This window comes from Chlamydotis macqueenii, chromosome 9 (genome assembly GCF_036417535.1).
Source record: "Chlamydotis macqueenii isolate bChlMac1 chromosome 9, bChlMac1.mat, whole genome shotgun sequence".
Lineage (NCBI taxonomy): Eukaryota > Metazoa > Chordata > Aves > Otidiformes > Otididae > Chlamydotis > Chlamydotis macqueenii.
Window position 1 is genome coordinate 17,522,911 of NC_141564.1, and position 27,762 is coordinate 17,550,672.

The window sequence follows — 27,762 nt, forward strand, 5'->3', positions numbered from 1 at the left end:
AATCTGCTTTTGTAATGAAGGTTTTGGGCCATAGGAGTGGGAAGCAAATGCAGGGGACAGGGAAAGATCAGAACAGAAACAGTCATAGCTGCCATTTACAGCCTGGCTTTCATTAGTCAGCTTAAAGCTCTTCTGAAAAGTGAACGTCAGGGCTGATTAGGCCCAGAGAGATAAAGCAAGTTCCTGAGAGTCACAGACAAGCTATGAACAGATCTAGGAAAACAATTTTAAGTTCTCAAGTCCCATTCCAGTACTTTGTCTATGCAACCTAAAGAGTTAATCGATCTTCAGGTCTCAACAACACAGATGACAGTAGGAGGTAAAAACCTATCATCTTGTTTATTTATAGCACATGTGAGCAAAGTTATCTTTTCCTGAACTGAACAGAAACACAGAATAGGAACTTTCTTTGCTCACATTTCCCAGTCTTTTGTTCACTCCAGTTTTGTGCGCTAAACAACACTTTCCCTCTCTCAGTGCTCACCTAGACACACAGTCTGTGTAATTCTCCTTCCACAGAGAAATTCTGACCTCACCAACCGATTAACAGCTCCTTTTATGAAGCTCTTGAAAGACCAGGGGATGCAGGGGAGGAAGGAACAGCCAAGTTGAGAAATCTGAACTAGTGTCTTCACTGAAAAAAAATCCTGCTCAGCAATTGTCTGCTGTGTTTATCTTGACGTCAGTCCAGGCAGCGAGCACACACTGCCACACCAAGCAACACATGCACAGCATGGAACCAGTCGGTGTTTTCTAATACACACGGAGCCTGTCTCTGCAACAGAAAAAAAAACAAGCCCTGGTATTTATGGCATAGCAGATGACACACACCCTGGCAAAAGTGTACCAGGAACCCTTTTCTACCCTCAGCACACCACATTCATCATATGTTTGCCTCCCACCTTTTCTGAAGATGCTGTTCTTTCCCTGTCCTCTGTAGTTGTTGCATTTGATTCCCACTCCTATGGCCTGAAACCTTCATTACAAAAGCAGATTTCCTCATCTGTTCCAAACAACCAAACTTAACATCTCTCATCCCGACTGGTGAGCTCTTGCAGTAGTACTTGTGTCAGAGGAGAGCGAGCAAGATTATGTGAAGAACTACTGCTCACATCTACTGAAAATATTAAAATAAGGAATACTGAATTCTTCTAAAACAGCTTCCTTGCTTTTCTCTTGCTTGTAAACTTCAGCCTAAGCTCTTCTGAAATAACTTTGCCTAATCATACTACAGCATGCCTTCATCATGCCTTCAGCCCTCACCTAGAAGTAGGCAAACACACTGCCCACAGTGTCCAAAAGGCCAGGCTCAGGCTAAGCCTCCCGCTGGGTCCAGCCTTACTCAGTAGGATCCAGATTTACCCTGCAGAAAGGTCTAGGAGACCAGTATCAATACTAAGAAGGAAACAAAATTCTAAGTGAAAAAAAGAGACAGATCACAATTACAGATCATAAAAGAGAGTAGGTGTGGCTTGGCTAGCTGGAAAGGATCACATATTTCAGTTCTTGAAGGACTTCAGCTTGGGAAAACTGTAGATTGTCAGAGAGAGAGGGGAAAAAGAGAAAGAGATGGCAAAAGCAGACATACATTCTTCAGAAAGAGTTTGACTTCAGTAGAAGCAAACTCATCTACAAAACTCCAAATTTTCAGAGGAAGTAAAAAAAAAATTACCAAAACAGTGAGAAGCTAAAATTTTGACAAGATGCTGGGGATTGCTGAGTTTTTTATAGCTCTAGTAGTGTGTCTCCTGATTTTGCAGTTCCTAAAGCTGCAATGGATGTGTACTCAGCTTCCTCCAGGACCAGTTCCCCTCCCCATCATTGGAAACTTGTGGCTGCTGGACTTCAAACTACGTCGAGAAACTCTCACCAAGGTATTTATTTATCTCTATGATTGAAAATCGATCTGAATCTATTTTAACTTAAATTTACATTGCATAGGAATAATCTAAACTCAGAATTAATTTCTTTAAACCTCAAGCTAGATTATCAGCCAATTTCAAAGAATCCCAGGACCTCGCATTATGAAAAGTATTTCTGAGTAACAAACAGCGTAATTGCTTTACTCCTTGTTATTTTCTTTCTCTTTTGGATACAGTAACATTCATGCCTAATATCATCACAAGCACTGCCAGTAGCATGATATTCCATTGACGTCTCATTCTCTATTTCTATGTTGATACCTAGCCCTGTAAACCACCTCTAGTAGAAATTCCTTTGCCCGACACTGAATTCACTGGGACATCTGTGGCCATAAGTGGTCAGATCTCCATTAAAAGACCAAACAAATACTCTAAACTGACTCTTTTTTTTCCTTATTTGTACAGCAAAAAGATTTATTATCTGCAGATTATTACTAAAACAAAGCAGGAAAAGTCAACTGCTGTTATGTTCACAGCACGATTCCTTTACAAACCAATTAAAACTATTTCAAAAAATAAGGAACTTGCTTCAAACTATTTTAAGGAAAAATACAAACATGATCTGAAGAAAGACAACAGAGAAAAATAAGAAAAATCACATGGAAGCTACAGGAAAGAATGCAAAAACATTTCTTTGCTTTCTTCAGAAGTTAGAGGCAAGAAAATGCGGTCAAACAGAAAAGCTCTGGGATTTTGCCTGAATTCATTTGTTCTTTGATTCTGAGCCAACAGAGAAGACGTCTGAAATTTTCAGTGGTCTTTGAGAGATGTCCTTAGTATCTGTTGCCTGAAGTATGATTATCTTCTGTTTCCAAAGCACATTACAACAGAAGACTAAATTTCTCTGAAACCCGCAATTCAATCCGATGTTGGCTAATAGGTTTAGTTACAACTACAGAGAACTCTTAAAATGACTATTTAAGTGTATGCATCCTCTGGTTCACATTTATTAATTTACTGTCATTAACTCTCCAGTTAACCAGCATCTATGGAAATATCTACACATTGTGGATGGGACAGACACCCATGGTTGTACTAAACGGGTACAAAGCAGTGAAAGATGGCATTGTCACCCATTCAGAGGAAATTTCTGGAAGACCTCTCACCCCATTCTACAGGGATATGATGGGCGAGAAAGGTACAAAATGTTAGACAATACCGAAATCTGAACAAGATCTGAAGAAGAAAGACGTTTTCCTATATATACACACATTCGCGAGTCACTGCCATACCAGTACATAACTGGGCTTACATAGCAAAAAGGTCCCACGCAGAGCTGGCATACTAAGGAAAAAAAAAACCAGAATTTCTCCTCTTATGAAGTCTATTAGTGGTTTTTTTCTTCCCCAATAGATTCAAAGGAATACTTGCCTAGAGGAGTTGCCCTTCAGTTGTATCACTTCTAAAACAGAGGTCTGTTCATGTAAAAGACACCTATAGGCAAAGCTGGTCTGTCCTTACCAAAACCCACTACCACTCAAGTTTCCAGGGTCACATTTATAAGCAGGTCTACAGCTGGGAGTCATAAAAACCTAAATTAGAGACCAAAAGTCAGTATCTGAAATCATACTATCTTCTTTGTTAGTGAAATATAACATCATCTAAATTGAATTTTACCTCCTGCAGTGAAAAATATTTCCCTTACCAGCACTGAAATAAATGTTTCTATGTTCTTCAGGTATTTTTCTGACAAGCGGACACACCTGGAAGCAACAGAGACGCTTCAGCATGACGATTATAAGAAGCCTGGCACTCGGTAAGAACAACCTGGAGCACCAAATTCAAACAGAGGCCTATCACCTTGTTGACATCTTTGCAAAGACAAAAGGTAAATTCACTAGAAGAATAACACTTAGGGCTTTTTCTGAAATACAGTAGATTAGGGGAGGAAAAGTTTCACAATACATTTTTACAAGTAATATGGATAGTTTTCATATTAGTGGGACTTTCACTGGCTTCTTAATTGCATTCTTCACAAAAAATGTTTTGTCTGCACAGTGGGCAACATAAAATTGTTTTTTGAAATAAGGATGATAAAAAAAAATGTTTATTATCAACACGGTCTTGGGGACAGATGGTAAAATTCTTACATTCAAGGAGTATAGGAAAACCCTATGGTCTTCTCCATAAAATACACAACTTGTGACCTGCTGTGAGTCATTCTAGGACAGCAGGCCTTTAGGATTTGGCAGAGAAAGAACCTCAACACAAGGAATGTATCATTCAGTCGTCCAATAAAACTTCCTTTTAAGGTTTGGATGAAATAAAAACCAATAGAATTTTAGCAAGATGCCAAAATAAAGCAATTAAATATAAATATTCTGAACAGCCAAATCCCTCACCCACATCGTGTTCCGTACTGATATAAAAAGACAGAGAAGTTGCCCAAGGTCTCCCTCCAACTCTCCTTGCAGTAGACACAGCGGAATGGCCCATCTCTCATATTCGCACATCTTTAAAATGTAAGAGATGATTAAACCATTGACTCTGAGTCCCTGTACAGCCCAAATCTTCACCTTCCATGCAATACTTCCTCACGTTTAAACTCCATTGTATTTAGTCTTTCCAAGGAGGACTACAAGCATTGGACTGAAGTCAGAGATACATAATCCACCATTTTTCCATAGTAGTATAAGGGTTGTCCTTGCCATTGAAATGTGTACTTGATTTATTTTTTCCTAGATTTAACCCTTTTTAATGGGAGCTGTTTTCCATCCTATTATGTGAGTTTTGCCTTTTCAGTCTATGGGGAAAAAAAAAAAACGTATAGTTGAATTGTTAAGCTGTACTTGAAAACCAAAAGGAGACAAATCATTTCAACGTGATTAAGAAATATAAAACTTTAAAATGTTTTTTTTTCTAGAGTTTGGGGAGGATTGCTTGTTTTGGTTTTTAATTGCCAAACTTAAATATCTGCCTCCAGATTTGAAGGCATATGTTCTAATCAATTGCTTTTATTTTCACACAACCAACATCACAAGTCAAAGAGGAGAAAAGAGACATAATGTTTGTCTTCTCAAAACTGATAATCACTGTATTTTACAAGAGTAAAAAGCAGATTGAAAATAAAGATTCCCTGCACTTACAATCCATACAGTTAATTTGTATTAGAGTTTACTTGCATGAAATTTATCAAAAAGTAGTCTGATCTACTATTATTTTTACCATTAAAAAAAAAAAAAAGTCTTCCTCATTTTTTTCTCGGTAGTCTAAAAATATTCATGGTATCTCCTATATTCACAGGCAAACCTTTCGACCCCCGCACCTTCATTGTCTGTGCTATTGCAAATATAATTTGTGCTGTTGTTTTCGGTCATCGCTTCTCCAGTGAGGATGAATCTTTCAGCAAGCTTATCAAAGCTGTTTATTTTGTGATCTACTTTCAAGCTACTGTCTGGGGCAGGGTAAGAATCTAATTTTCTTGTTCTTATTCCTTAAAGTGCATTTACACTTCACAAATCAAAATAAACAAGTTAAAAGTCACTGACGATTATTTTGATACCACTATTCTGTGAGCCACTGTGCAGTAATAAATTAATACATACCTTGCATGTGTCCTTTCTGTCTCACATTCCTTAATGTCAGTAAATCACATGTCCTAAAATTTAAAATCTAGATCATCACTGGTTTTCACAGATTTCCAAAACATATAATGTATTTCAAATGAGTAATCATTTGCAGAGTACTGTGTATATAAGATTCTTAAATCTTAAAATGAAAGCAACTTTTAAAATTTAATTTTCATTTAGTCTTGAGAATACAGAAGTGCAGTTAGTAAGAACTACGCCTCCAAAATCCTATTCTTTTGAGATGTTATCCTGCTTCTCATGTAATTCATATTACCACCAGTTATTCTGAACTTCCTCTAAGATACAGGTGACAATTTAATCACTTCAAGGAGAATATTTTTAAGTTCTTGAAAGCCTAGCTATTGCTTGTGTTGCACAGATTTTGGCACACTGGCATTCTATAACACTATCAGGTTCTCCAACACTTTCATACAAAGATGCCTTAAAAAAATTAGAGTAAAAATCAAAGTTGAGAAAAATCCACTTGTCAGCCAGATTCAGCCCTCAATTACTCTGATTCACCCATTTCCAGAAGCCCCTGTTGCATTATTATGTATGCATCCAAAAAGTAAAATATAATCGTTTTCCTGCTCTCCTGTGACCTGATATCCACAATTACATGACATTTTGATCAGCTGATGGGGAAGGAGAAGTCTGCACTGGCCATAAATAAAACAAAGGCTCTGCCAGTAGTCCTACAGACAGAAGTCCATTCACAAAACATACATAATACAAAGAAATGAAAATAATTATTCTTCCCCTCAAGAAATACACACAACAGTTCCTCCTGGAGGAAAGCCACCTAAAACCGACAGGTCTATACCTTTTCAGCTTTCAAGCTACCTATTAAGGATAGAAAGTGTGGTTATTGATATTGACAACTTGATCATAACAATTTACACTGATGCATACTACTAATAGCTCATTAACAAATATCAAACAAGTTTTCATCAATGTCAGTTCACTTAGAGGGCAATGTAAAGGTTTCGTAATCCCTCATAGAAACGTAGAATAATTTACATTGGAAGGGACCTCTGCATGTCAGCTAATGCAACTCTGTGCTCAAAGCAGGCCTAATTAGACCAGGATGTTTAGGGACTTGTCTAGTCAACTCTTGGTCTCCAAGGCTGGAGATTTCACACAGACTCTCTAGATACTGGGAACAGGTTTCCCAATCTCTCTCTGAACTGTGTCTCCTGCCTCTCATCCTAATTAGGAGCCCATATGTTGCAGTGAACTTCACAGAGTTATCGGGAAATCAGAATTGGTTTCTCAATTTAAAAGAGCCCATGTTTCTTCCTTTTTGTTTAAAATCACAGATGTATGATGCTTTCCCATGGCTTATGCACCGTCTCCCAGGACCTCATCAGAAAGTGTTTGCATACAATGAGTTCATGCACAATTTAGTTATGAAGGAGGTCCAGAATCATGAGAGACAGAACGCAGGTGATCCACAGGATCTCATTGACTTCTACCTAGCTCAAATAACAAAAGTAAGTATCTCTTTACCCCCTCCTTTGCCTCAATGCCTATACAAATAATCACTGTTCAAGTAACTGCTATGTAATTCTTAGATGCATGCTTTACTTGTTTAGCACTTAAGATTTTTGTTTTGGTGGGCTGCTCACTGTTTTCATCAAATAATGACAATTTCTACCTGACCAATGAAATGTCTGAAATTATCCACTTCATAGTCTTCTTGTGAATGTATCCTACAGACCAAAGATGACCCTACTTCTACATTTAATAAAGACAATATGGTCCAGACCGTGGTTGATCTTTTGCTGGGAGGGACAGAAACAACAAGCACCACGCTTCTCTGGGCACTGCTGTATATGGTACAATACCCAGAAATACAAGGTGAGCAAAAGCGTTATTCAGAGAGAACTGCATTCATGTTATATCGTAATGAACATCCTTAAAGTGTAAGTATTAGCTCAATCACTTGCAATGTATCAAAATAACCCTTAACAATGAATACAAATGGTGGTACATCAGCAATTGAGACCTAGAAAATGGAAGTTTAATAAATAAAACAAATGTGCTTTCCGCACCAGTTAACTAAGAAGCAACACTAGCAGAAATTAGTAGTAGCCACTGTTTTATCTCACTGGAAGGGTATGGCAAAGACAGAACAAGCTAAAGACATTTCATATGCAACCTAGTCTCTTCCTAACCTTCAGAGTCAAAAAGCTTTAAAAGGATACTTGCTCTGATGCGTATTTATGAACATAATAGAAATTACACCTCTAATTCAAATCTTAATCCTTTTTTGGAAACATAGAACTGTATTATCCTCATCACCAAGTGGGGTGTCGTCTTAAACAAGAGATCACCTTGTGCTTTGGGCATATGCACTTTCTTGATCAACTGAAACCAAAGCAGCAGTCAAACCACATGCCAACGCATTTCATAGCAACATAATTTTGTTTTCTCCCCAGTCCTGGACCATATTCATACAGAAGTTTGCTGGGAAAAAAAAAAAAAGGCAAAAAAAAAAGTTAAAATATTTTCATTTCTCTACAGAAAAGGTTCAAAGAGAGATAGAGGCTGTTCTGGAACCCTCCCATCTCATCAGCTATGAAGACCGTAAAAAACTGCCATATACAAATGCTGTGATTCATGAGGCTTTGCGGTACAGCAACGTTACTTCTGTTGGGGTGCCTCGACAATGCGTGAGGAATACAACTTTGCTGGGTTTTCACATTAAAAAGGTGCAGAGTATACCTCCATGTTTCTTAAAGCTCTGAGTTATTAATATTTAGTATTTATATTACATTAGCTGCTACAATTCCTGACTTGGCATAGAGGGCATGCAGTAGCATGTCACAGACATGAAACAAAGCTGAGTGTTCTGAGCCAGGGCTAAGTTTACATTAGCAGATGCAAAAGGAAGCTTGGGAAAAGGCTAACAGCACAAGTAACAAACATAAGGAAAACTGAAGTCTTTCATCCCACTAGCCAAACATGGGTGACATCTGGGCATCAAAGCAGAACGTGTTTTAAGGAATGAAGAAAAAAATGAGGTTTAGTGAATGCAAAGCCAGATAACTTTCACACGTAATGGAGCAACCTGGAGCAACCTATAGTCATCCCTGACAAAACACACACCCTTAAGATGATGGCAGCTCAGTACAGTCACACATCTGACAGTCACATTGGCATGATATAAATGTCCCAAACATATTAAGCATAAAATTAATGTGGTGGAATTGAAAGATCTGGTTAATAACACAAAAAACAAAAAGGAAATTTTTACGATTAGCCTGGCAAGTATGTAAAACAATCCAAGCTCCACTCTAGCTTAGACATGCAGACACTTCAGTAGTCCTGACAGAAGATAACTTGGACAAAGGCAAACCTGTAACACTTTATGACAAACAGAAGATACAAGTGTGTTTTATGTCTGGATGCGCACAGGAAAAGATGGAGTTTAATCCAATCCTGGGCTGCAGGCACAGGATGGCATATTATCTATTAGAGAGGAGAGCCAAAATCAGAATCAATCATTCATGGAAAATACAATCTCTGTTTCTTCTTGCAGGGCACACTTGTATTGCCAAATTTGCACTCTGTTGTGTATGACACTGAACACTGGGCAACCCCTTGGGAATTCAACCCAAATAATTTCCTGGATTTGGATGGCAACTTTGTGAACAAAGAGGCATTCTTACCTTTCTCAGCAGGTAATGCCAACGTTTGAGTATTCCTGTTCACTGTCTTGCAAAAAGACTAAAAACACCATTTCTAAATTCTAAAATTTTAAAAATTTACTTTTATAAAAATGTATTTGATGCAAATATTTAAATCAGGTGCTCTACTGGAAGAGTCACAAATAGTCTTGCATTTTTTATTTTTTATACATTCAAACAGAGGATGAGTATGACTAAGAGACATAATGCTATCTCTTTGGTATATGCATGGTTCCTACTGTAAGGGCAGCTGACTCCTTAGTCCCTAATGTATTAAGTCCTGATAAAACCCTCAAATCAGAAAATCCATTTATTCTCACCTTACAAACGGGGAACCCAAAGACAAAAGCAATATGATTTGTCAAAATACACAGAGAAAACCTCAGTTTCCCAAACCCTATAGTAAGTCTAGCAACCAGTTCTCTTCTATCTCCAGAAAACAACCAAATTCCAGTCTTTCCAGTAGAATATTACTAGGCAACCAAAAAAAAAAAATCTAACTTTTCAAAAGCTACTAAGATGTACAACTTACCTAATTTACAATGCAAAATGCAGTGATACAAAGACATGGAAGAAAAAAAAAAGTGAAAAGCACTACAAGACATAACAGAAAGCTTCTTTAGACTATCAGTTTCTCCAATAATCAGATTATGAAGACAAGCAGCACAGAACAGTAAACTGGAGTTACTTACTGAAAGTTAAAATATAAAAAATAAACAATAAAAACACTGGAAAACAGTTGAGGTTTTTTATGTTACTACGACAGATTATACTATTATACATTTATTGGAGATAAAAACTATACTAAGTAATATATGAAGCAGATTAAACACAGTAAATCCAGATTTTAAAACCATTAGCCCAAATTGCCTGTAAATCCTAAAATCGTATTTGCAAAGCAGGTACTTAGCATCTTACCTCCTTTACTCACCAAATACCCACTAGTTTACATGAACTGACAATTAATTTAGGCTACCATTTCAATCCAGGCATAGGAAATTTTCTCTTCTAACTTGCTTTAGTTGTTATCTGTTTATATAATTTGAGTATTTATATATCCTGAAAACATACTGTGAGAACAATACACCAAAATGAGTCAACTGAGTCTATACATCACTGAACATGCCTACATTTCATTCACTCCTAGACAGTGTTAGAGAGATATATATATCTTCATAATTTCTATTGAAGGAAGCCCAATTACAGCCTTCTACTCAGCTTCAGAATTGAATCTCACAATGCTGCAGTCCTCCCTCCTCAAAAACCAAAGACAAGACTCTGAAGTATGTGAAGCCTTTTAAAATCTCTCCGCCTCTTAACGGAGAAGCAATTCATGGTTCTCACTGAACATGACATACAGAAGAAGAAGCAAAAATGAAAAGGAGGAATCTCATATATGCTCCAGGGAAAGAAAAAAAAAAAAAAAAAAAACCAACAAAAAGACCACAAAGAAAACCCCAAACAAACAAAAACTCAGTTTACATAATTAGAAGTATACAGTTTCTCAGCTAAATAAATCTTTCCCCCCACCTCCAAAGGCATCTTCCGTCCTTACTGAAGAAAATAAGAAAAATTATCTTACATTAACAGATTTTATGGAACTCAGTAGAATTCTGTTTGAAGTTCTTTTTCAGAACTTAGCTTTATACAACTAACACCTTTTCCCTTTCTTCTGCAGGGCACCGTGTATGTTTGGGGGAACACATGGCACGGGTTGAACTATTCATCATCTTCACTAACCTGCTTCGGGCATTCACGTTCCAGCTCCCCGAGGGAGTAAAGGAAATCAATTTGGAGTACATTTTGGGTGCAATACTGCAGCCACATCCATATAAACTCTGTGCTACTCCACGCTAGTCTGACACATAATATAATGCAGAGGGACTCCGATCAGTCAGTAATTACAGATATTTTAAAAGCGCTTATCACTGTCTCAAGTGTATTCAAAGGCAGGTAGCTCAGTATAGCAAATTAATATTGAGTGGTTTTATTTAGGAGGTCTGACTTCATATAGTTGAACTTTGTGAAATTAAGTAAGCGTACTTGCCGAAGCTCATATAACCACATCTTAGGCATAAACAAGTACACATTAATATGTTACAAAAAATGTATTTTCACACTCACAGTAGCAATGAATTAGATGCAAGATTTCAGAGACGCGATCTGTATCAAGCACAGCTTCCCGTACATGTGCTCAGTCAGTTATCACACTTTTAAAATTGCACGACTGTTCTGATGCAGCAAGGATGCCTGAATAAAAATTTTCTTCAGTATGTTGTTACTCCTCTGTGTTCACAGGTGGTCTTTCCTTACATCCTTTTACAGAAGGTAACAGAGTATACACAATTCAGTGTTGACTCCTTTTCCTTTCACACTCCCATAAAGCATTATATATTGTAGGATAAACTTCACACATCCATAAATAACTGCAGAACGGGGCCTCCTATAATAATAGAAATCCTTAACCTTTTTTCTTTACTTCCTCAGTATCTGTTTCCTATTTTATCACAACTCTCGGATCCAGGTGCTTTCATGAACCTTTCCTTCATCTGTTTAGAAACACGATTATATCGTCCAATAATTTCCTATTTGAAGACAAAGGAACAGCCTTTTAAGAAATGAAGAAAATAAACAAAGATGCCAACATTTGTTAAAGCATGCGCAGTAAAGATTTATTACTCACAGTGTTTTCTATTGTTGTTTCGTTATTCCACAACAGATGTGGAAAGTTTTGACCACTTAAAATTCAGCTGCAAGCATCCTAGATGCTTTGAATTTTCAAAGTTCAACAGGAGCAAGCATAAATTATGCTAGGATGCAGTTAAAATCAGAACTAGAATACTACATATTTCTCAGACATAAAACTAATGGAAGACTTGATTCTCCTCTCCCTTCCATTTGGTGAAAACCCCAGGGCTCTAACACGCTGTAAAGTTTGCTATTGCAGAAAAAAAGGCAGACTTGACATCATTGGCAGTTTTCACCTTTTTAATAAAAGACATCAGAAAACTTTCAATGTTATTCCATTTTATTGAGGAAAATATATCATCTAAAAATCCTCCTTGAATAAGAAATACTGTCAAACATAAATTAAGAAAAATCTCTTAAACTTCATATTTCCTACAGTGAGGGCAGATCTTGCATAAAACACGTTCTTAGAGATTTACAAAAGCAGTCCGACATGATTGTTCATAAACAAAAGTTTTCAAGTCTTCTCTTTTTCCTTTGTGGTGTTCATTAAACTCACCAAAAAAATCTTTATTTTCAACCCATCACTCACACGGTTCAACAAAGGGCCCATGATAAAGTGCTCAGCAGCATGACTGGCAGTGTAGGATACAATCTTGGACTTTCTCTACTCCAGTGTATTTTGATGATTCTTGAGGTATGTCCTACCTGAAAAGAGACTCCAGTTTCTTTCCTCTATGTTTACCCCTTTGGTCTCCTGAAGTTATTCTGTAAGCTTGACTTTTTTTTCCCCCAAAATTTTTCATATTTCATTTCATATTTCATTATGCACACGTTTCTGGTTTTCTTCTAAAACTGTAGCTTGGGTTAAAACATGCACATGTTCTTCACCTGTTTTTTTGAATAACTGAGGTACATTATGAAGTTTTGCTCTACAATGCTGGTTCTAAAAAACACGGGAAGAACAAATATTCAGAATGTACTTGATTAGGAGGTATTTTTACACAGAAGTCGTTGTAGGCCTGACAGGTGGTACCAGTGAAAAATCTCTGGGTTAAAAGTATCTTCTTGTTATTCCATTTAAAACTGCAAACAGCAAGAGGTGAGGCATTCCTCAGCTTTCTGATGTTTCTCGAAATGACAGTGTGAGAATTCCAGATTACCTTTTCATCACAGTTGTAAATGAAATCTATAAGAAAATGAACAATGCAGAAAAAAAAAAAAGCTATTTCATTTGTCAAGGAGAAATCCGTAAGGAAACAAGACCAAAACAGAGAAAAGAAAGATTTAAAAATTAAGGTCAAAATGCACGCTTTTCCTGTGAAACATCTTAAAAAACTAAAACGCGTAAATTCCATCGCTTCAGTAATTAGAAATCACATAGACAAACTTTTAGAAAAATACAGTGACATCCAGCTCTGCTGTGATGCACCCCTTAGAAATCAAGCGTCCAACTTCTCAGTAAGGTTAAACCTCCTTCAGAGGTTAAACCCCTGAAAGCACTGAATAATTTGAAGTCAAATCTCTAGGAAAGACTATGCTGTTGAAGATTAGATTGAGACATTCATTTCTGACCCTGATAAGGAAACTAAATGCCATTTACAAATTCTTCAAGTTTTCAAGTCCTGAAGAACCTAAACTGATTGTTCCCTTGACATCCGGGAGCACCCTTTGCCCAAGTCCAATCATTTTCATAGAATAATATAAAAAACATCTTTGAATATATTCATTATGCAATAACAGCCTTGCAATGTTTTGTTTCTGAAACAACAGGAAAAGGACTTCATTACGAACTTCAGCTCCTAAATATTAAAATAAAAAGCACCATGAGGAAAGTACATACACATATTTGCCCATTTTTTGTGAAGCACACAAAACCCATACTGTTTGTGCTGTTTTAAAGAGAAAATGTAATCATTGGTCAACAGGACCTAGATCAAGAAAATTAGCAAGCTCGTTCTAATCTTGGGTGAAAAGTTTTACCTGCCTGTGTTTTCTTAAGCCTTTAAAGCATTTTAATACTATTAGAATTTCTAAATTGCAATAAGTAGGATTTATATCAAAGCAAATCAGATGGAGGAAGGATACAATATATAATTGAAGCTAGCAAATCTATGCTGACACCAAGAATGAACACATAAAAATATATCCAGACGCATAGACTGTTTACAGAAATGTAAAAGTCAGGTACAATCACCTACTCATCACTAATAGTCAACTTCTCAAAGATCTTACAGCATAGGTAGGCACTGGGCAATGACTTGAGGGAGTAAATAATAACTTTATGAGATAATCATACAGAAGCTTCTGTATATCTGAGTGGTGAGAAAAGACAAATTTTGTTAGCTGCTATCAAATGTTACTTTTCTGGCTGAGAAACAAAAAAACCCAGGGTTAACTGTCTTACTGATTATCAGTTTGCAGCAAGAAGACGAGAACATTCAAAGTCCAGTTCACTAGTACATGACTCTCTACATTAGTCAATATAGAAGCCTCGACGATGCCTCTGCAACACCTTTAGAACAATTGAAATTAAAAATTTGTAACTTACTTCTTGCAATACTTGTCCAAGTGTCTCCCGACTGTGAATGCGCTTCCTGTTGAAAACCCAAACCACACTTATCCCTGCACAAAGGACTGGGGGATCTTGTAAACATCAATCATTTATCTCACTTCAAAAAGAGAAAACTGTTATGCTAGGCTTTGTTCCACATCCTTTGCCTTATGGAATCTTAATGCAATTTTATCTTACTGCAATCTTACAAAATCTCCAAACTCCAATTCAGACTTGTTATTATTCAGGCCAAGAGGAACTACTGGAATAAGGCCTGATATTTACTGTATTTTATCAAAAATAATCCTGTTTATGAAAAAATTTAGAATTTCAGCATAAATCCTAATATTCAGATATAGCTGATAGTGAGTTGCTTTAGTGCCATCTTCTCCAGTACTAGACATCTATTATTTCAGCAACTAACGTAAGAAGATTAACAAATATTTTTTTTTCCAGTCATTCTTCCAACATAATCAGTGGTATGTAATGCTTGCAAACACAACAGTAATACAAAGACCTTAAAATTTTTTTAAAAAATTTCTATCAAAGGTGAGAATATGTTAATACACTTACTGTTTCCAAACATCTTGTAATACATGCACTAACAATACTAGAAACGCAAATAGAAGGTAACATTTTTACCTGTCTATTTTGGTTGCTATGACCAGTGTAAAATTGCCTTCTGTATTGGGCAAGTACGTAGAAGGTATAATTACATAACTTCCTGCAGGAAGTCTGCAGAGTTGGCTTACTTCCTGCGAATAGCAATGGGGTACACAGCTAACCAGTGGCTCCAAGTGTAGAAAAGAGGAAGTATGTGGTTTCCAGCTGCTGTTAGGCACCTGCAAAAAAGAATGAAAACATGCCTATTTTTTCATTTATTTCAGGACTCACAATGTTAAATTCCTGGTATACCACAGTACGGTATGTTCCATATCTATTCCACTCCAAATACTCATCTGCACAGAGCTATATGAGGGGGATTGGAAGGCTTCCAGAAAACCAAGATGGCATTATCAAGTACAGATAAATCATTGCTACCATGTTTGTATAGTTTATACAACACGCTACCCACACAGCTCAAAAGCTTTTTCTATTGTCTAACCTCACTCTTCCTCACTGCAGTGCAACACTCTTGTTTTTCACCTCTCAGACATGGCGAACAGACTCTGTACTTCCCTCTTTCCTGATGTCTTTTGCTGTACTAAAAATTCATATTAGACTTCTCCTCAGTCTCCTGCAGGCATGAAAAACGCCATTCTTTCAATCTTTCTTCACATATTGTATATTTGAAGCTAGAAGTGATTGCATAATGCTCAACTCCAGACTCTCCATTTAAGTAACATCTTTTTAAAAGCATATTTTCTGAAAATACAGCTAGCTTTCCCTGCAAAATAGCCACCTAACCAGAAGCTTCCCGTCCTACATTTATGCAGTTAATCAGTGGCCCATACATGCGAGAACCTGTATTTGTCCATAACAAATATCTTGTTCTGTTTCAGATCATCTGTTCAACCTATCAGTCCTTTTGAATTCTAATCTCATCTGCGGATCCAGCACCACTTGCCAATGGACAAGTAAATAATTATTTAGAGATGAAGAAAGTAAGTTTCCACGATCAATTACCAAAAAGTCTGGTCCTCCATCACTAAGACACTGAGAACTCTTTGCCAATCCTCAAAAAGATCTCATCATTTCTAAAACTAATTTAGAACATTGGAAGGATTCAGTGGAACCAATTATCTGGTTACTATGCTACCTAGCGTGGAGTTATGCCATGTCTTCCACAGGCATTACTTCACAGGAGCAGCCTGTGTTTCTCCCAGAAGTAGCATGCCGCTCGCCAAGTGCAAGAAGCACTGAACTGACGGACAGGCTTACCTCCACACTTGGCAAACCAGCAACCAGACTGACCAGAAGCAGTCTTACCTGGAATATATGGAAACCTATTGGACGACACTTGCTATCTTGGCAGTGCTGACGGAGGGTAACTTTCACATTGCTTTTTCCTGGTCCTGCAGGAATGGAGAGGGGAAAGCAGGGATTGGTATGGAAGGAGGGGAAGTTCCTGCTGCCTCCAGCACTTTGCCCATTTTTCCAGCATCCATGCAGCTGCACTGTCTCCCATTCACCTGCCGGGAGTTCTTCACATAAGGCAGCATCTGCAGGTGGTGGTTTTAGCTCACTATCAAACATAAGAGAGAAAAGAATCATAGAATCATAGAATCACATGGTTGGATGGGACCTCTAAGATCATCTAGTCCAACCGTCTTCCCACTACCATTGCTGCCACAGCTACTAAACCATATCTTGTAGCTCCTCATCAAGCCGCCTCTTGAACACTGCCAGGGACGGTGACTCCACCACCTCCCTGGGCAGGCCATTTCAGTGCCTGACCACTCTTTGGGAGAAAAAGTTTTTCCTCACGTCCAATCTAAACCTCCTCTGGTACAACTTGTGGCCATTTCCGCTAAATGTATAAAAATGTATGATTTCACAAAATCTAGAACACCAGCTCACAAAATGAACTAGAATTATATAAACTTACATAATACAATTCCTACAAACTTTCAGCACAAAGAAAAAGAGAACCGTAGCATTTTAAATCCTTAGGTAATTCACAGAACTCCACTAGAACAACGTAGCATAGACCAGCCATGCACTAAAACCAGACAGATTCCTGCAAATTCATCAAGTAATGCAGCCTATGCATTTTTCCTCAATACCCTTGTGCTATTTGTCCCATCGGAAAGCAATACAACTGACAGTGACTTCTGGAGTACAAATGAGCACCTGAGTAAGTCCAAAGTCCACATTGCATTCTTTTTTATATTCACTATGTGTTTTATCTGAGGAAATTACCATTTTACCTCTGACTTGATCAGTGTAATGTTAACCCATATTTCAATCCTACCCAGCATCACTTTTCATAGCCATATGAACAATTTGGTATTGTTATCAGCTGTGCAGCATTTGAAATCATATTTCAGCGTAACTTGAAACATACCATCTGCCCTTATTTCCAATTTTCTACTTGAGAACATATAACAGCTGTTACGCTATTCTGTGATTGTCCATTCTAGACACATATTCAGGCTGGCATCTCTGTTTCAGTCTGAGGATGTGCTTAACAGCAGTAAAAGAAACGCTGTCCTATCATTTAAAGTGCAGTATGCTGTACAGATGAAATATGTCCAGAAACCCAATATATTGCTGATAGGAAGTACAAAGCTTGCACCCATATAGCAAAACTAGCGTCATAGTTTTGCAGACTTTTATTTGGTCTAAAACTTGATGCCATCTTACTTCCAAATTCTGCTGAGTAAATTAATGCATGTTCTGGCTTTGTAGAGTGATTTGCCAGCTTCTCTCCAAGGAGATAAGAGTTGATAGTGTACTACTAGAATATAAAAAAAAACTGAACAGCTTTTAAATGTATGTTTTGCCTCTGCATATAGCTTACCTGGCACAAGCTGTTAGACAGCCTCAGATTTTTTCATGTTTATTGGAAGAAGGTACAACTTTGCTGACTTCACACAACTACCCACCATTGTGTCTTCTTAAGTACTTATTTCAAGGCTAGGGTCACCAACACAGAATTGCTCACAAATAATTGACTTTAAAATGTTGAGATAGCTATGTAGTCTGCCACAGTTGATAAAAGAATTAAAAGTCATCAGATGCTACTGGACTGACATTGTCGATATTTTCTGTTGGATAAGCAAGCATTGTTAAACAGAAAAAAAAAAAAAAAAAAGAATGTTCCAAGTCTATTAAAAAAAAAAAAAAAGTATATTTTGTGTCACAAGTTATGAGGAAAGATCAGCTAGAACACAATATGCAGTGATCCTTCATTTTATCACAATGCTGGTAAACGTCTTGAGGCCCTCACAATTAAGAAGTTCAGATGTACTGTCAGTATATCTGTCAGAATACTTTAATTCAAAAGCAACTCTTTGTTCAGCTAAAGATGACAGCATAAATGTCAGTGCTATTTTCCACACGTGTCCTGAAAAGATGAACTGTGATTATTACATCACCTGAGTCCACTGCTGACCCTCCATTTGCATTTGAAGCCATACTGCTCACCAATAAGTGTCACATGTGAGGCAACCTGTTAGTATGTGCCTTCTAGCATACATGAAAATCTGCTGCTCTCCTTTTCTGTTGCTGATTGCAGTAACAGCTGCTTTTAACTTCTGTAGTACATCTTCATTTTTCCATACATTAAGAAAGAACTTCTACATATTGAGAAACACATTCTGCAGAAACCTATTCAGTTCTTTTACAAAATACATGGTTTCTCAAAACACAAGGCTGCAGCTTGGAGTCAAGATGCTACTCATCTGACTACTTCTGACTGACATTTTAACAAGAGGTAGTAGCAGCTTGAATTCAAAAGACAAAACAATACTGTTATTGGCTTCAAAAACATTCTGAACATTTACACTTAGTGCTATATTTCATATATTTGTTTATGTCAGCAACTATAAGAAATTTTCTGTTTAAACCTACCTGAGAGAGATCCTTCCCGTTGAAAATATACGAAGCAAGAAATTCCCTACTGCATCTTTCAGAAAAGTGCTGGGAACAACAAGATAAAACCCAGGCGAAAGGTCACAGCATACATGCACTTCTCTATCATAGGAATGGCAGATGGTACCTACAACTGGAGGAGCAGAGAGGGTCTTTGGAAGGTTAAATCGTTTCTTCTCCACCTAGAATAAATGCATAATGATGTGTGGTGTTTTAGGAAAAATTAGAAGTTTTTAATAAAACAAAAAATGATCAAGTATTGTTTAAAATATGCATACATTTACAAAAAGAAACAAGGAGAGTATTAGCAGATAAGCTGAACATCAAAGAGGAGTAGGAAGAGTTTAATATCCAGGAGGAGTAAATTTAGAAATAATAATCAAATAATCAGTCTGAAATGTCAGGCACTAGTTTGGAACAGTCCCAAAAGTTCTGCTAATTTGCATTCAAGGGTAAGAGGAAAGTGCTAGTCCACTAATAGCTTGTACAGACAGTACCAGCATTGTCAGATAAACAGGATCATTCTAATGTAAATCAAGAGATGTAAAATGTGTGAACAGTTGAATCGTATCACTGCCGTAGGAAATGAATTATTTTACTCAGATGTTTCAGTAATGGTTTAAAACTTCCATTTGCAAAAAGAAAAACGTCGCTCCCATACTACCTTCCAGACATGCAAGCCCACAGCCTGGTAATTCTTCCTCCGTACGCCTTCAGTCAAAGACAGATTTTCCTCTGCTAAGTGAGTCAGATTTTGAATTCTTCCAGCCCAGTCAGCACTGTATTTCCTATGTTTCTGCAGCAGAGCAATGCACACCTCACTCTTTTCACAGACTCTCAGCCAGAACTTCGGGTTGGTAGGGAAGCTGCTGTTGTTACGGCAGCCACCTGCAGACTGGCCTCTCACCCAGGATCCAAAAAGATTCTGCGAGTGATACAGCACTTTCTCTAAGAAAATAAGAAACACATGGTGTGGATTTCAGACATCAGAGGCTACTTAATGTTATACAAAAGATATATGGCAGAGATCCCCCAGTTCAAGAAATCGTGCTGTTGTAGCCCTGATACTTTCTCCAAGCAGCTATTAATGACCAACATTTTGAGAGGCTTAACAGTGAACGTCACAACTGGTAATGGCAGATTCATAACATGATTTTTACAGAAAGAAGCTGTTTCTAGAAATCTGAAGTTTATCTCCCATTTAAAAAAAAAAAAAAAAAAAAAAAAAAAGCAAATAAAACAAAAAGCCCAACACATCACAAGGCTGTCCAGAACAACGGTCTTCTAGAGAGAGAACACTAGTCTCTCAAGAAACTAGCAAGTAACTAGATCTCAGAGAAATATCAAAGACTCCTCTAATGATCTTCAAAGGCCTACGGATCTAAAGGAGATGGAAAGACTGAGAAAGAGAAATCATGGTCTAGTTCATCCATTTGCAATTCAAATCAGTGTTTCCTATTGACATAATGTTATTTGTATGAGAAAGATGTTTTCTCATACCACACCTGTATAGAGGCTCTGAAGTTGTCCTTCCTCATTGACTGGAAAGCTCATGGTAATCTCATCAAATTCCCTGAAAAATTCTTCTTCATCAACCCAGAATTCTCCCTCTTGGATCTGTGAGAGCAGCTCTGAAGCAACTACTGGATCTAGCTGGCTCCATCCTTGACCACTGCACATAAGACAAAAGTCAACTTCCAGTTCTTTGCCCAATAAAATTTCATAGCAATGTTCTATCAAATACCTTATGAGGCAGGACAAGAAGAGGTTTCTTCATTTTATTGTCAAATACTTGCATTGAGTATTTCTGTATACACGTTGCTAGTCAGTGAGAGGTGTAACAGAACGTATGAATCACAACATATCAAAGAAAACTTAGAAACAACCTAACACCAGACTGGATACAGCAGCATCCTTCTAGGTGAAATAGTTACTTTGCTTCTAATAGACAGTAGTCCAAAGTGTGAGAGCAAAACAAAGACATTAACAGTTGTTAAAAATGGCAATGAAAAAGTAAAACAAGCTGCACAGAGACTGTTCTGAAAGAATTTTAATGGTGTACAGTGAACATCAAAACCCACTGTTTTTATGAAGCAGCTGGTTATCTCTATGAATCTGCTGCCTAAGTCATGATAAACCAAGAATTTAAACACCTCATTATTTAGGGCCCATTAAAAGCTAGTACTTTCAACATTTTTTATTGTTTCACTAACAACAAAGAACAGTTCTGCACTTAAATAAAACAGGGCTCTAAGGGAAATGCTATCCTCTTGCAAATACGTGGCACCTTACTGTTTGACAAAGAAACTACAAGAGACCAACTGTATAACCAAGATTCTGCTAAAAGCAAAAAACATCAACTTAAGTTTTAATTAATGTGATTAAGCCGTCTTTTTAACTCGGGGAAAAAAAAAATTTCTCTAAAAATATTTATTAACGTGATCATATTGTTACTATATTTTAATGCTGACAGTTTGCTCCTTGGGTCAAGAACTGCATGTTCTTTTGTACAGTCTAAATATGCTAACACTTTTCAAAATAAGCTAGTAGAGTCTGCCCTTTCATTCTTGTTACTTTGCTACATGAACTGCTAAACATATTTCTGCATTTCCTTTAGAACAGATCTCTTCTTTATATCTACTTTTTATCTCCTCGATTCCAGCCTCTCCTACTCATATTAATCCACAGAAATGAGAGCACACAAGCAAAAACCATAGACATCCTTCCTTCTGCTATATTTTGTTTTATACATGTTTCTTTGCTTATCTTCTGCAACTGAGCCAAGATCAAATGAGAAGAGCCAAGTAAAGCTGACTATTTATGTCACAAACATCTTATGAGCAAAGCTACTTAGATCAATTGCAGAACAACAAAAAAGCACCAAAAAAATCAGAGATAGAAAATAAAGCAACATTTTAAGTTTATCTCTATTAAAAGATATGATGCTTTGATAAACAAAAAAAAAAAAATGTTATTAAGAAAATTTAGATTACCAGAACTAATAGATCAAAATTACTATCTTAGAACCAACGAGCTGTGTGAACTGCTGAACTCTCTAAAAAACTGCACACAGACTGAAGTCTCTCCTCCACTATAGCCTATTAGCTGTATTTGCCTATTCAATACATAGATATGCTTTGTGCTTCAGAACTTTCATGATTTTCCAAATGGAAAAAAACCTACTCACCCCTCACACCAGGGACCTCTCCAGCACCGCCTTCCCCAAGGATTTCGTATTCGTAGTAGGAAGATTTCCTTGCCTGACGCTTCAGACAGATTCAACATGTCTATCACAATAAAGGCATGAAATTCTCCTAGTTCACTTGCACCTCAACAGAGACAAAAAATAGCACAACTGAATGTAAAAAGAACCTGCTCCATATTTTACAATGAATGACATTAAACTATCCTGTGAAAGAAGGTAACTTTGAGACAAAAAGAAAATTGTTTTTAAATCAGTACAAAGACAGCATTTAAAAAAAAACAAACAATTCATTTTAGTTGTTACTACACAGGACTAAAATAAATGAAAATTTTCAAGTATATTAACTCACTACTTGATCTCAAACATCTACAAATTCTCAGTGCTGAAATTCATTGGGGTTTTTAAGGTTGTTTTTTAGGTGCTTTTTCAGGGAGTGGGGAGGTGTCCATTTGTTTTGGAGAACTGACCATACTAGTATCTAATATAAAAAGCACTCCTCAAGAGCACCCTCCATCCTGAACTCAGTAACATCTTTAAATCTTTATTTATCTAAGGTTACATAAAATTGCACCATGAAACTCATATGGCACTAAAATCAACACTACGCACTTGCTGGCTGCCTTGTGCTCTGAAACCTATTAAATAGAGACATTTACTTTAAAAATGTCTCGAACTTTACTATTACCTTGTCTGGAATTGAGGACTGAGCAGCTTATTACACACTGTTCCTTCAGATTCATTAATCTTCTAAATACTGCTTTCTCCAAAACCACGCCAGTCTTCTCTTTCTCCATGTTTCTTCCAGGACTTTTCAGGGTCCATCTTTCAGCAATTCCTCCAGTCAGATCAACCAAAGCATCTGCTACCTGTCCTGCCCACAGCTGTTCGTAAGATCCATGCACTCTATTTAAAAAAAAAAAAAAAGTTTCTACAAACAGCAGAACTAAAGAAACATGGTTCTTATGTACTTTCTACCCCACTCTATATCAGAATGATGACTGTACTCTGCCTCATATCCACAAGGAGGCAAGAGAAAGCACATACTATTTTATTTAAGCAGAATACATCTAAAGAATATGTAAGCCATCAGACACTCCGCTGCTTGATGGAACTCTTATTACAATTCATCCCATTGTATATAGAAACAGCTTTAGTCTACTACTAGTCATTTGTACCTTATTATCCATGCACTACGTCATCTTTTGTGATATAATAAGTACATTTTGCATAAATAACTAACATTTCTTCCTCTTGTTCATTCCTCACAAACAACCAGAGTAACACTTCCCTCAACAACTTAAGTAAATTGAGACTACCTTACTTAATGCAACAGATGCAAAAGATAGGAAAAGAAATCAAGACCATAATAGAATGATACACAGACAAGATAGAACAGTAAGATTTCTACAAAAACCAAAGAATATTACCTTTCAAACCTAGACAGAAGCTTTAACATGCCATTGCTGCTTCACAACTTCTGCTCAAGCTACACAGGAATACTTCATACTTCAAGTCTTTTTCTGCCCTCTGCTGGCAACCACACAATCTTTCATCCAAGCTCTTTTGGATCTTTGGTCTCTATCTTACCAGTGCACTTCATTTACAAATTGTTTTGTCCATCTGGACAGCATTTTGATGGATGTGTCATAAAACATAAAACAGCTGCATTTTCAAACACATTAACAAAATGGCTGTTTCTTATCTACATAATAAACTATCAAAATAAGCAAAAGAGCAGTGACTCTCATACAACCAGAGTCTCAACTAGCATAAACTTACGTAATGTTGTTGCTTTCCATGAAAATATTTGCATGCTTTCTGCATTTCATTGAGCCTTCATCTACACTCATATGCTGCATTCGTAAAATATTTCCCTTTAATAAACTGGATGACCAATGGATAGTGATTTAATGAACATTATTTGAATCCTGATAATTCATTGCAGCTCTTTCTTTTCATCATAATACTCTCCCTAAGACTATCTTAGCTCATACACAACTAGAAATACACCTTACTATCTACAGCTTAAACAGTGACTTCTACACAGTATAAAGTACAATGGCTACTAGGTTTCCTGTACTGGGCTGTACACAGATCTACGCCCAAAGCAGCCAGATAAAATAAGTAAGCAGAAGGTATACAAGTATTGTACTTCCCTTTACTTCCCTCAATAACAGCGTTCACATACTTCGCATAAGCTTTTTCCAGTAGTGGAAGCCAAAACAAATCCTCTGTCTGACACTGGGAAAAGCAGAGTTTACCACCAAGGCAAGGCAAACGATCGTCAATGGTCACTTCCACCCAGTGCCCAAACTGCCAGACTCGACAAGTGAAACAGCCTCGATACGATTCATCTGTCCAGCTGGGCTGACCTGGAGGGATTACCTAGATGGCAAAAGCCAAAATCAAGACAAATAATGGTTTTTTTTTTTTAACAAAACCAGTTTAAAATATTATGAATATCAACCATCTGTAATAATCACAGGAAAAAAAAAAACAAAAACACACAACAAAATCAGTAAAACTAAGCATAACAAAATTGATACTCATATGGAGGCTTAGGATTCAAGAACAATATACAAATGTAAATTAGATGAAGAAAACTTCTGAAACATGAAACAAAAAACTTTTCTATACCTTATTCAGTAGGTATTTACTCTTCTGCAAAGCTACACAGGCACACAGGAACCAACAGTCTCCCAAAATTCCTTGTTTCACTTGCACGTCCTGCGGATTGTTTGAAAATAACCGAGGAGTAGAACAAATGTCCTAAAATTAAAAGAAAGGGAGTTAAAGCCAAATCCTTCATGACATTCTAAGGAAGTCTGTATTTCAGAGAATGAGAAGGCTCCAGAGACCTCTCGCAAAACATGGGAGTTTTTACCTTGAGGACATTTCCTTTTCAGACACAGCCTAAGCAAGCAATTACAAATTACTCCCTTGTAGCTATTTTACAGGTACTTTATGTGAGGTAAATCTAGTTCCCACATGAATTTTACACAAATGTCACCATCAAGTGCAATCTTAGCAGAGGTACCAATAAGTGAAAGACAACATAATTCAGCAGCTCCTTGTTCGACATATCATCAATGGCAATGGACAGAACTGAGGCCATTCACATTCAACTGCACACCCCAAGTTAGAAAAATCTCCAAATCAGCATCAGAGAAAAACCTTTCATAGGGCAAACAAATATATTACTTGGTAGCAGAAGGGGTAGTTTTAAATGCAAAGTTCTGAACACTTAATCAGATATGAAAGTGAGTTTTTAAAATGGTTCTTCTCTCACCTGTAAACACTGCAAGAGATGGACCTTAACTGATCAGACCTCAGTAGTAATCAGGGTGTAAAGTACAAAAGCAGAAAGTTGCACACCGGGCTCCATGAAGTAATCTGTTTGCCAATTCTATCTGATAACCAACAACTCTCTCACTGTCCTACAGCCATCCTCAGATGCAGGTGAGAAAAACAATACCACTAAAGACAACATACTTTTTTTTCTCTGTTACATTTTTATAGCTTTTTTTTTTTACTTCTCCACACGAAGGCAGTATCACAAATACTTCACTTCAAATGAACGTACTGTAGAAACACATTCTAAACTTTTTAGGTCTCACATGGCTTGCTCTGAAACCAGCTGTAAGTTTAAAAGCAATACAAGTCACATCACAAGATATAACCTTAAAAAAGTTTTCTCTTTCTTGTTATCAAAGAAATCAACAATAGCAAAAAAGAAGCAATATTCCTCTGTAAAACTCTGAAGTGCAGTTATTTGTTTTCAAGACATTTATGCAATGTATCAAAAAATTCGGGAATGACACAATGCTGTTATTTAACTTGGTATGTACATTATTATTATTTGCATAATGAAACATATATATAATAAAATATCTGAATTTCTAGTACTGCTATGAAATCCAAAAGTTCTACAACAGGATTTAGATCAAATCTACAAACAAGCACGCAGACTTAAAAATCTATAACTCATGTATTGTTATCATTGACATACATCAGTTTTATCACGGCTATATTTCTAAACAATAAAAACACCCAGAAGCAGTCATTCAATGCTAACTAGCATTTACTACCTTAAAGTACAGTTCTGCTAAATTCACAGTCTTTTATAACTTAAAACTCACCTTAGGTCTCAACCAAGATATCTCGCCTCTGAATTGGGCAAGCGGGGTACAATAATCAAAAAATATAGAGCTATCACTGGCCGGAAACGTGGGATCTGTGTAAAGGTCTCCTTTCACGATTAATTGCTTTTTCTCTCCCAGCATTTTCAACACAATCCTAAGTAGCTTCGCCGGTTATTTCCATGAATTATACCGCCAAGCACCAGCCTACAACATAAGCGAACGTTACTCGGGAACTGTAGCTGAGGAACAAACGCAAGACGGGTTTATTTAGGAACAGAAAGCCGCTCACCCGTTCCACGCAGCACCTTGAACCACGGCATTGCTGGCTCCTCTCAGCACCCGGTTTCACCCTAGATGTTCCCCACTCTGCTGGAAAAGAGAAGGGGGGGCCTCAGAGGAGAGCTGCACCCAGGAGCCCACTGAGACCCCCTCCCCTCCGCCAACACCCCTCTGCTCACAGCCAGCCCTAACGAGGCCCCCTCCACACACACCTCCTCCTACCCACGAGCCCCCCCCCACGCAGATGCCCTTCGCCACAGTGGGCTCCAACCAAGCCACCTCCGCTTCATCCCCCACCCCGACCCCCGCCACCTCCTCACCGCGGGGAACGCCCCGCCGCCACGCCCGGGGCGGCCGTTACCGCGGCAACGCCGGACACCCTCTGACCACCCCCTTGGCCAGCCCAGAGCTAACGGATTGGGCCGCCGACCAATGAAGAGGCGGCGGGAGGGCACGTGGTGCTCGCACCACCAAACTGCCGCCGCCAGCTGAGGAGGAAGGGACAGGGCCCAGCGTGCCCTGCGGCGGCGGCCGGTAGGGCCCGGGAGCGGCGGGAGTCACCGGCGCAGGCAGCGTTCCGTCCTTGGGGGCACCTGGGGGAAACGGGAACTGCTCCTGCTCAGAGCTGGAGGAGGAAAGCTTTTAATGGTTACCTGAAGAGCTCCGGGAGGCTGAGAACGAAAGCAAGCTGTATTTTCATGAAGGTTATGACAAAGAAACTGCCAGAGAAATTGTTGACCCTCAGAGTGGCTGCCCCAGATGATGGTAGTTTATCACTGAATAATTTTGGCCAAGGGCTGAACTGACAAATATGTTGCTTCTCATACTTTGATAGCTACTACTGCCTAGTGAAATAGAAAAGAAAAAAAAAATATATATTAAATATACTGACTTGCTTTAAACAAAGCAGAACAATGACAAAGGAAAGAAATGCAGAAGCACAAGGCCCCTTGCAGGCCATCCCTCAGTAAGCCACTGCTAGTTCCAAGGTTTTGGGGCCGGGTCAAGGCATACTGAGGCAGGCTGCTTTCTTTTTTGTATTTGGGCCTCTTATGTTAGTGTTTCTCCAAAAGTTCAAATGTGGTCAAGTAAGCAGGCTGCTCAGCCAGTGTGAGAGGACATGATATTTACCAAAACTGCTGGTCTTCACACTCACCTGTAATGATGGGTTTGAG

General features: G+C 37.8%; 2 protein-coding genes across 5 annotated transcripts; one reads left to right on the forward strand and one right to left on the reverse strand.

Annotated features, from left to right (window-relative positions):
• The first annotated feature begins 1,703 nt into the window (after positions 1-1,703).
• LOC104481881 (cytochrome P450 2J2) lies at positions 1,704-11,040 on the forward strand. 2 transcript variants are annotated; one of them, XM_086754621.1, is made up of 9 exons: positions 1,704-1,874; positions 2,898-3,060; positions 3,601-3,750; positions 5,166-5,326; positions 6,811-6,984; positions 7,186-7,351; positions 8,018-8,205; positions 9,036-9,177; positions 10,862-11,040. In XM_086754621.1, the coding sequence occupies exons 1-9, from the start codon at positions 1,704-1,706 to the stop codon at positions 11,038-11,040; spliced, it is 1,494 nt and encodes a 497-aa protein (XP_086610747.1). The 2 variants fall into 2 exon arrangements, with proteins under 2 accessions (XP_086610747.1, XP_010121509.1); XM_010123207.2 differs by having other exon boundaries at positions 7,210-7,351.
• Positions 11,041-12,153: 1,113 nt separating this feature from the next.
• Positions 12,154-26,449, reverse strand: CAPN10 (calpain 10). Of its 3 annotated transcripts, none has more exons than XM_086755121.1 (12): positions 26,306-26,449; positions 24,804-24,935; positions 24,355-24,551; positions 22,852-23,069; positions 22,149-22,290; positions 20,467-20,633; positions 19,626-19,909; positions 18,941-19,143; positions 16,355-16,610; positions 15,068-15,267; positions 14,423-14,468; positions 12,154-12,817 (listed from the first exon to the last, which is right to left on the reverse strand). In XM_086755121.1, exons 1-12 carry the CDS (start codon positions 26,447-26,449, stop codon positions 12,686-12,688), a joined length of 2,121 nt encoding a protein of 706 aa, XP_086611247.1. In that variant the 3' UTR covers positions 12,154-12,685. The 3 variants fall into 3 exon arrangements, with proteins under 3 accessions (XP_086611247.1, XP_086611248.1, XP_010121508.2); XM_010123206.2 differs by having other exon boundaries at positions 12,677-13,060; XM_086755122.1 differs by lacking the exons at positions 24,355-24,551; positions 24,804-24,935; positions 26,306-26,449 and adding an exon at positions 23,594-23,753.
• Between the last annotated feature and the right edge of the window lie 1,313 nt (positions 26,450-27,762).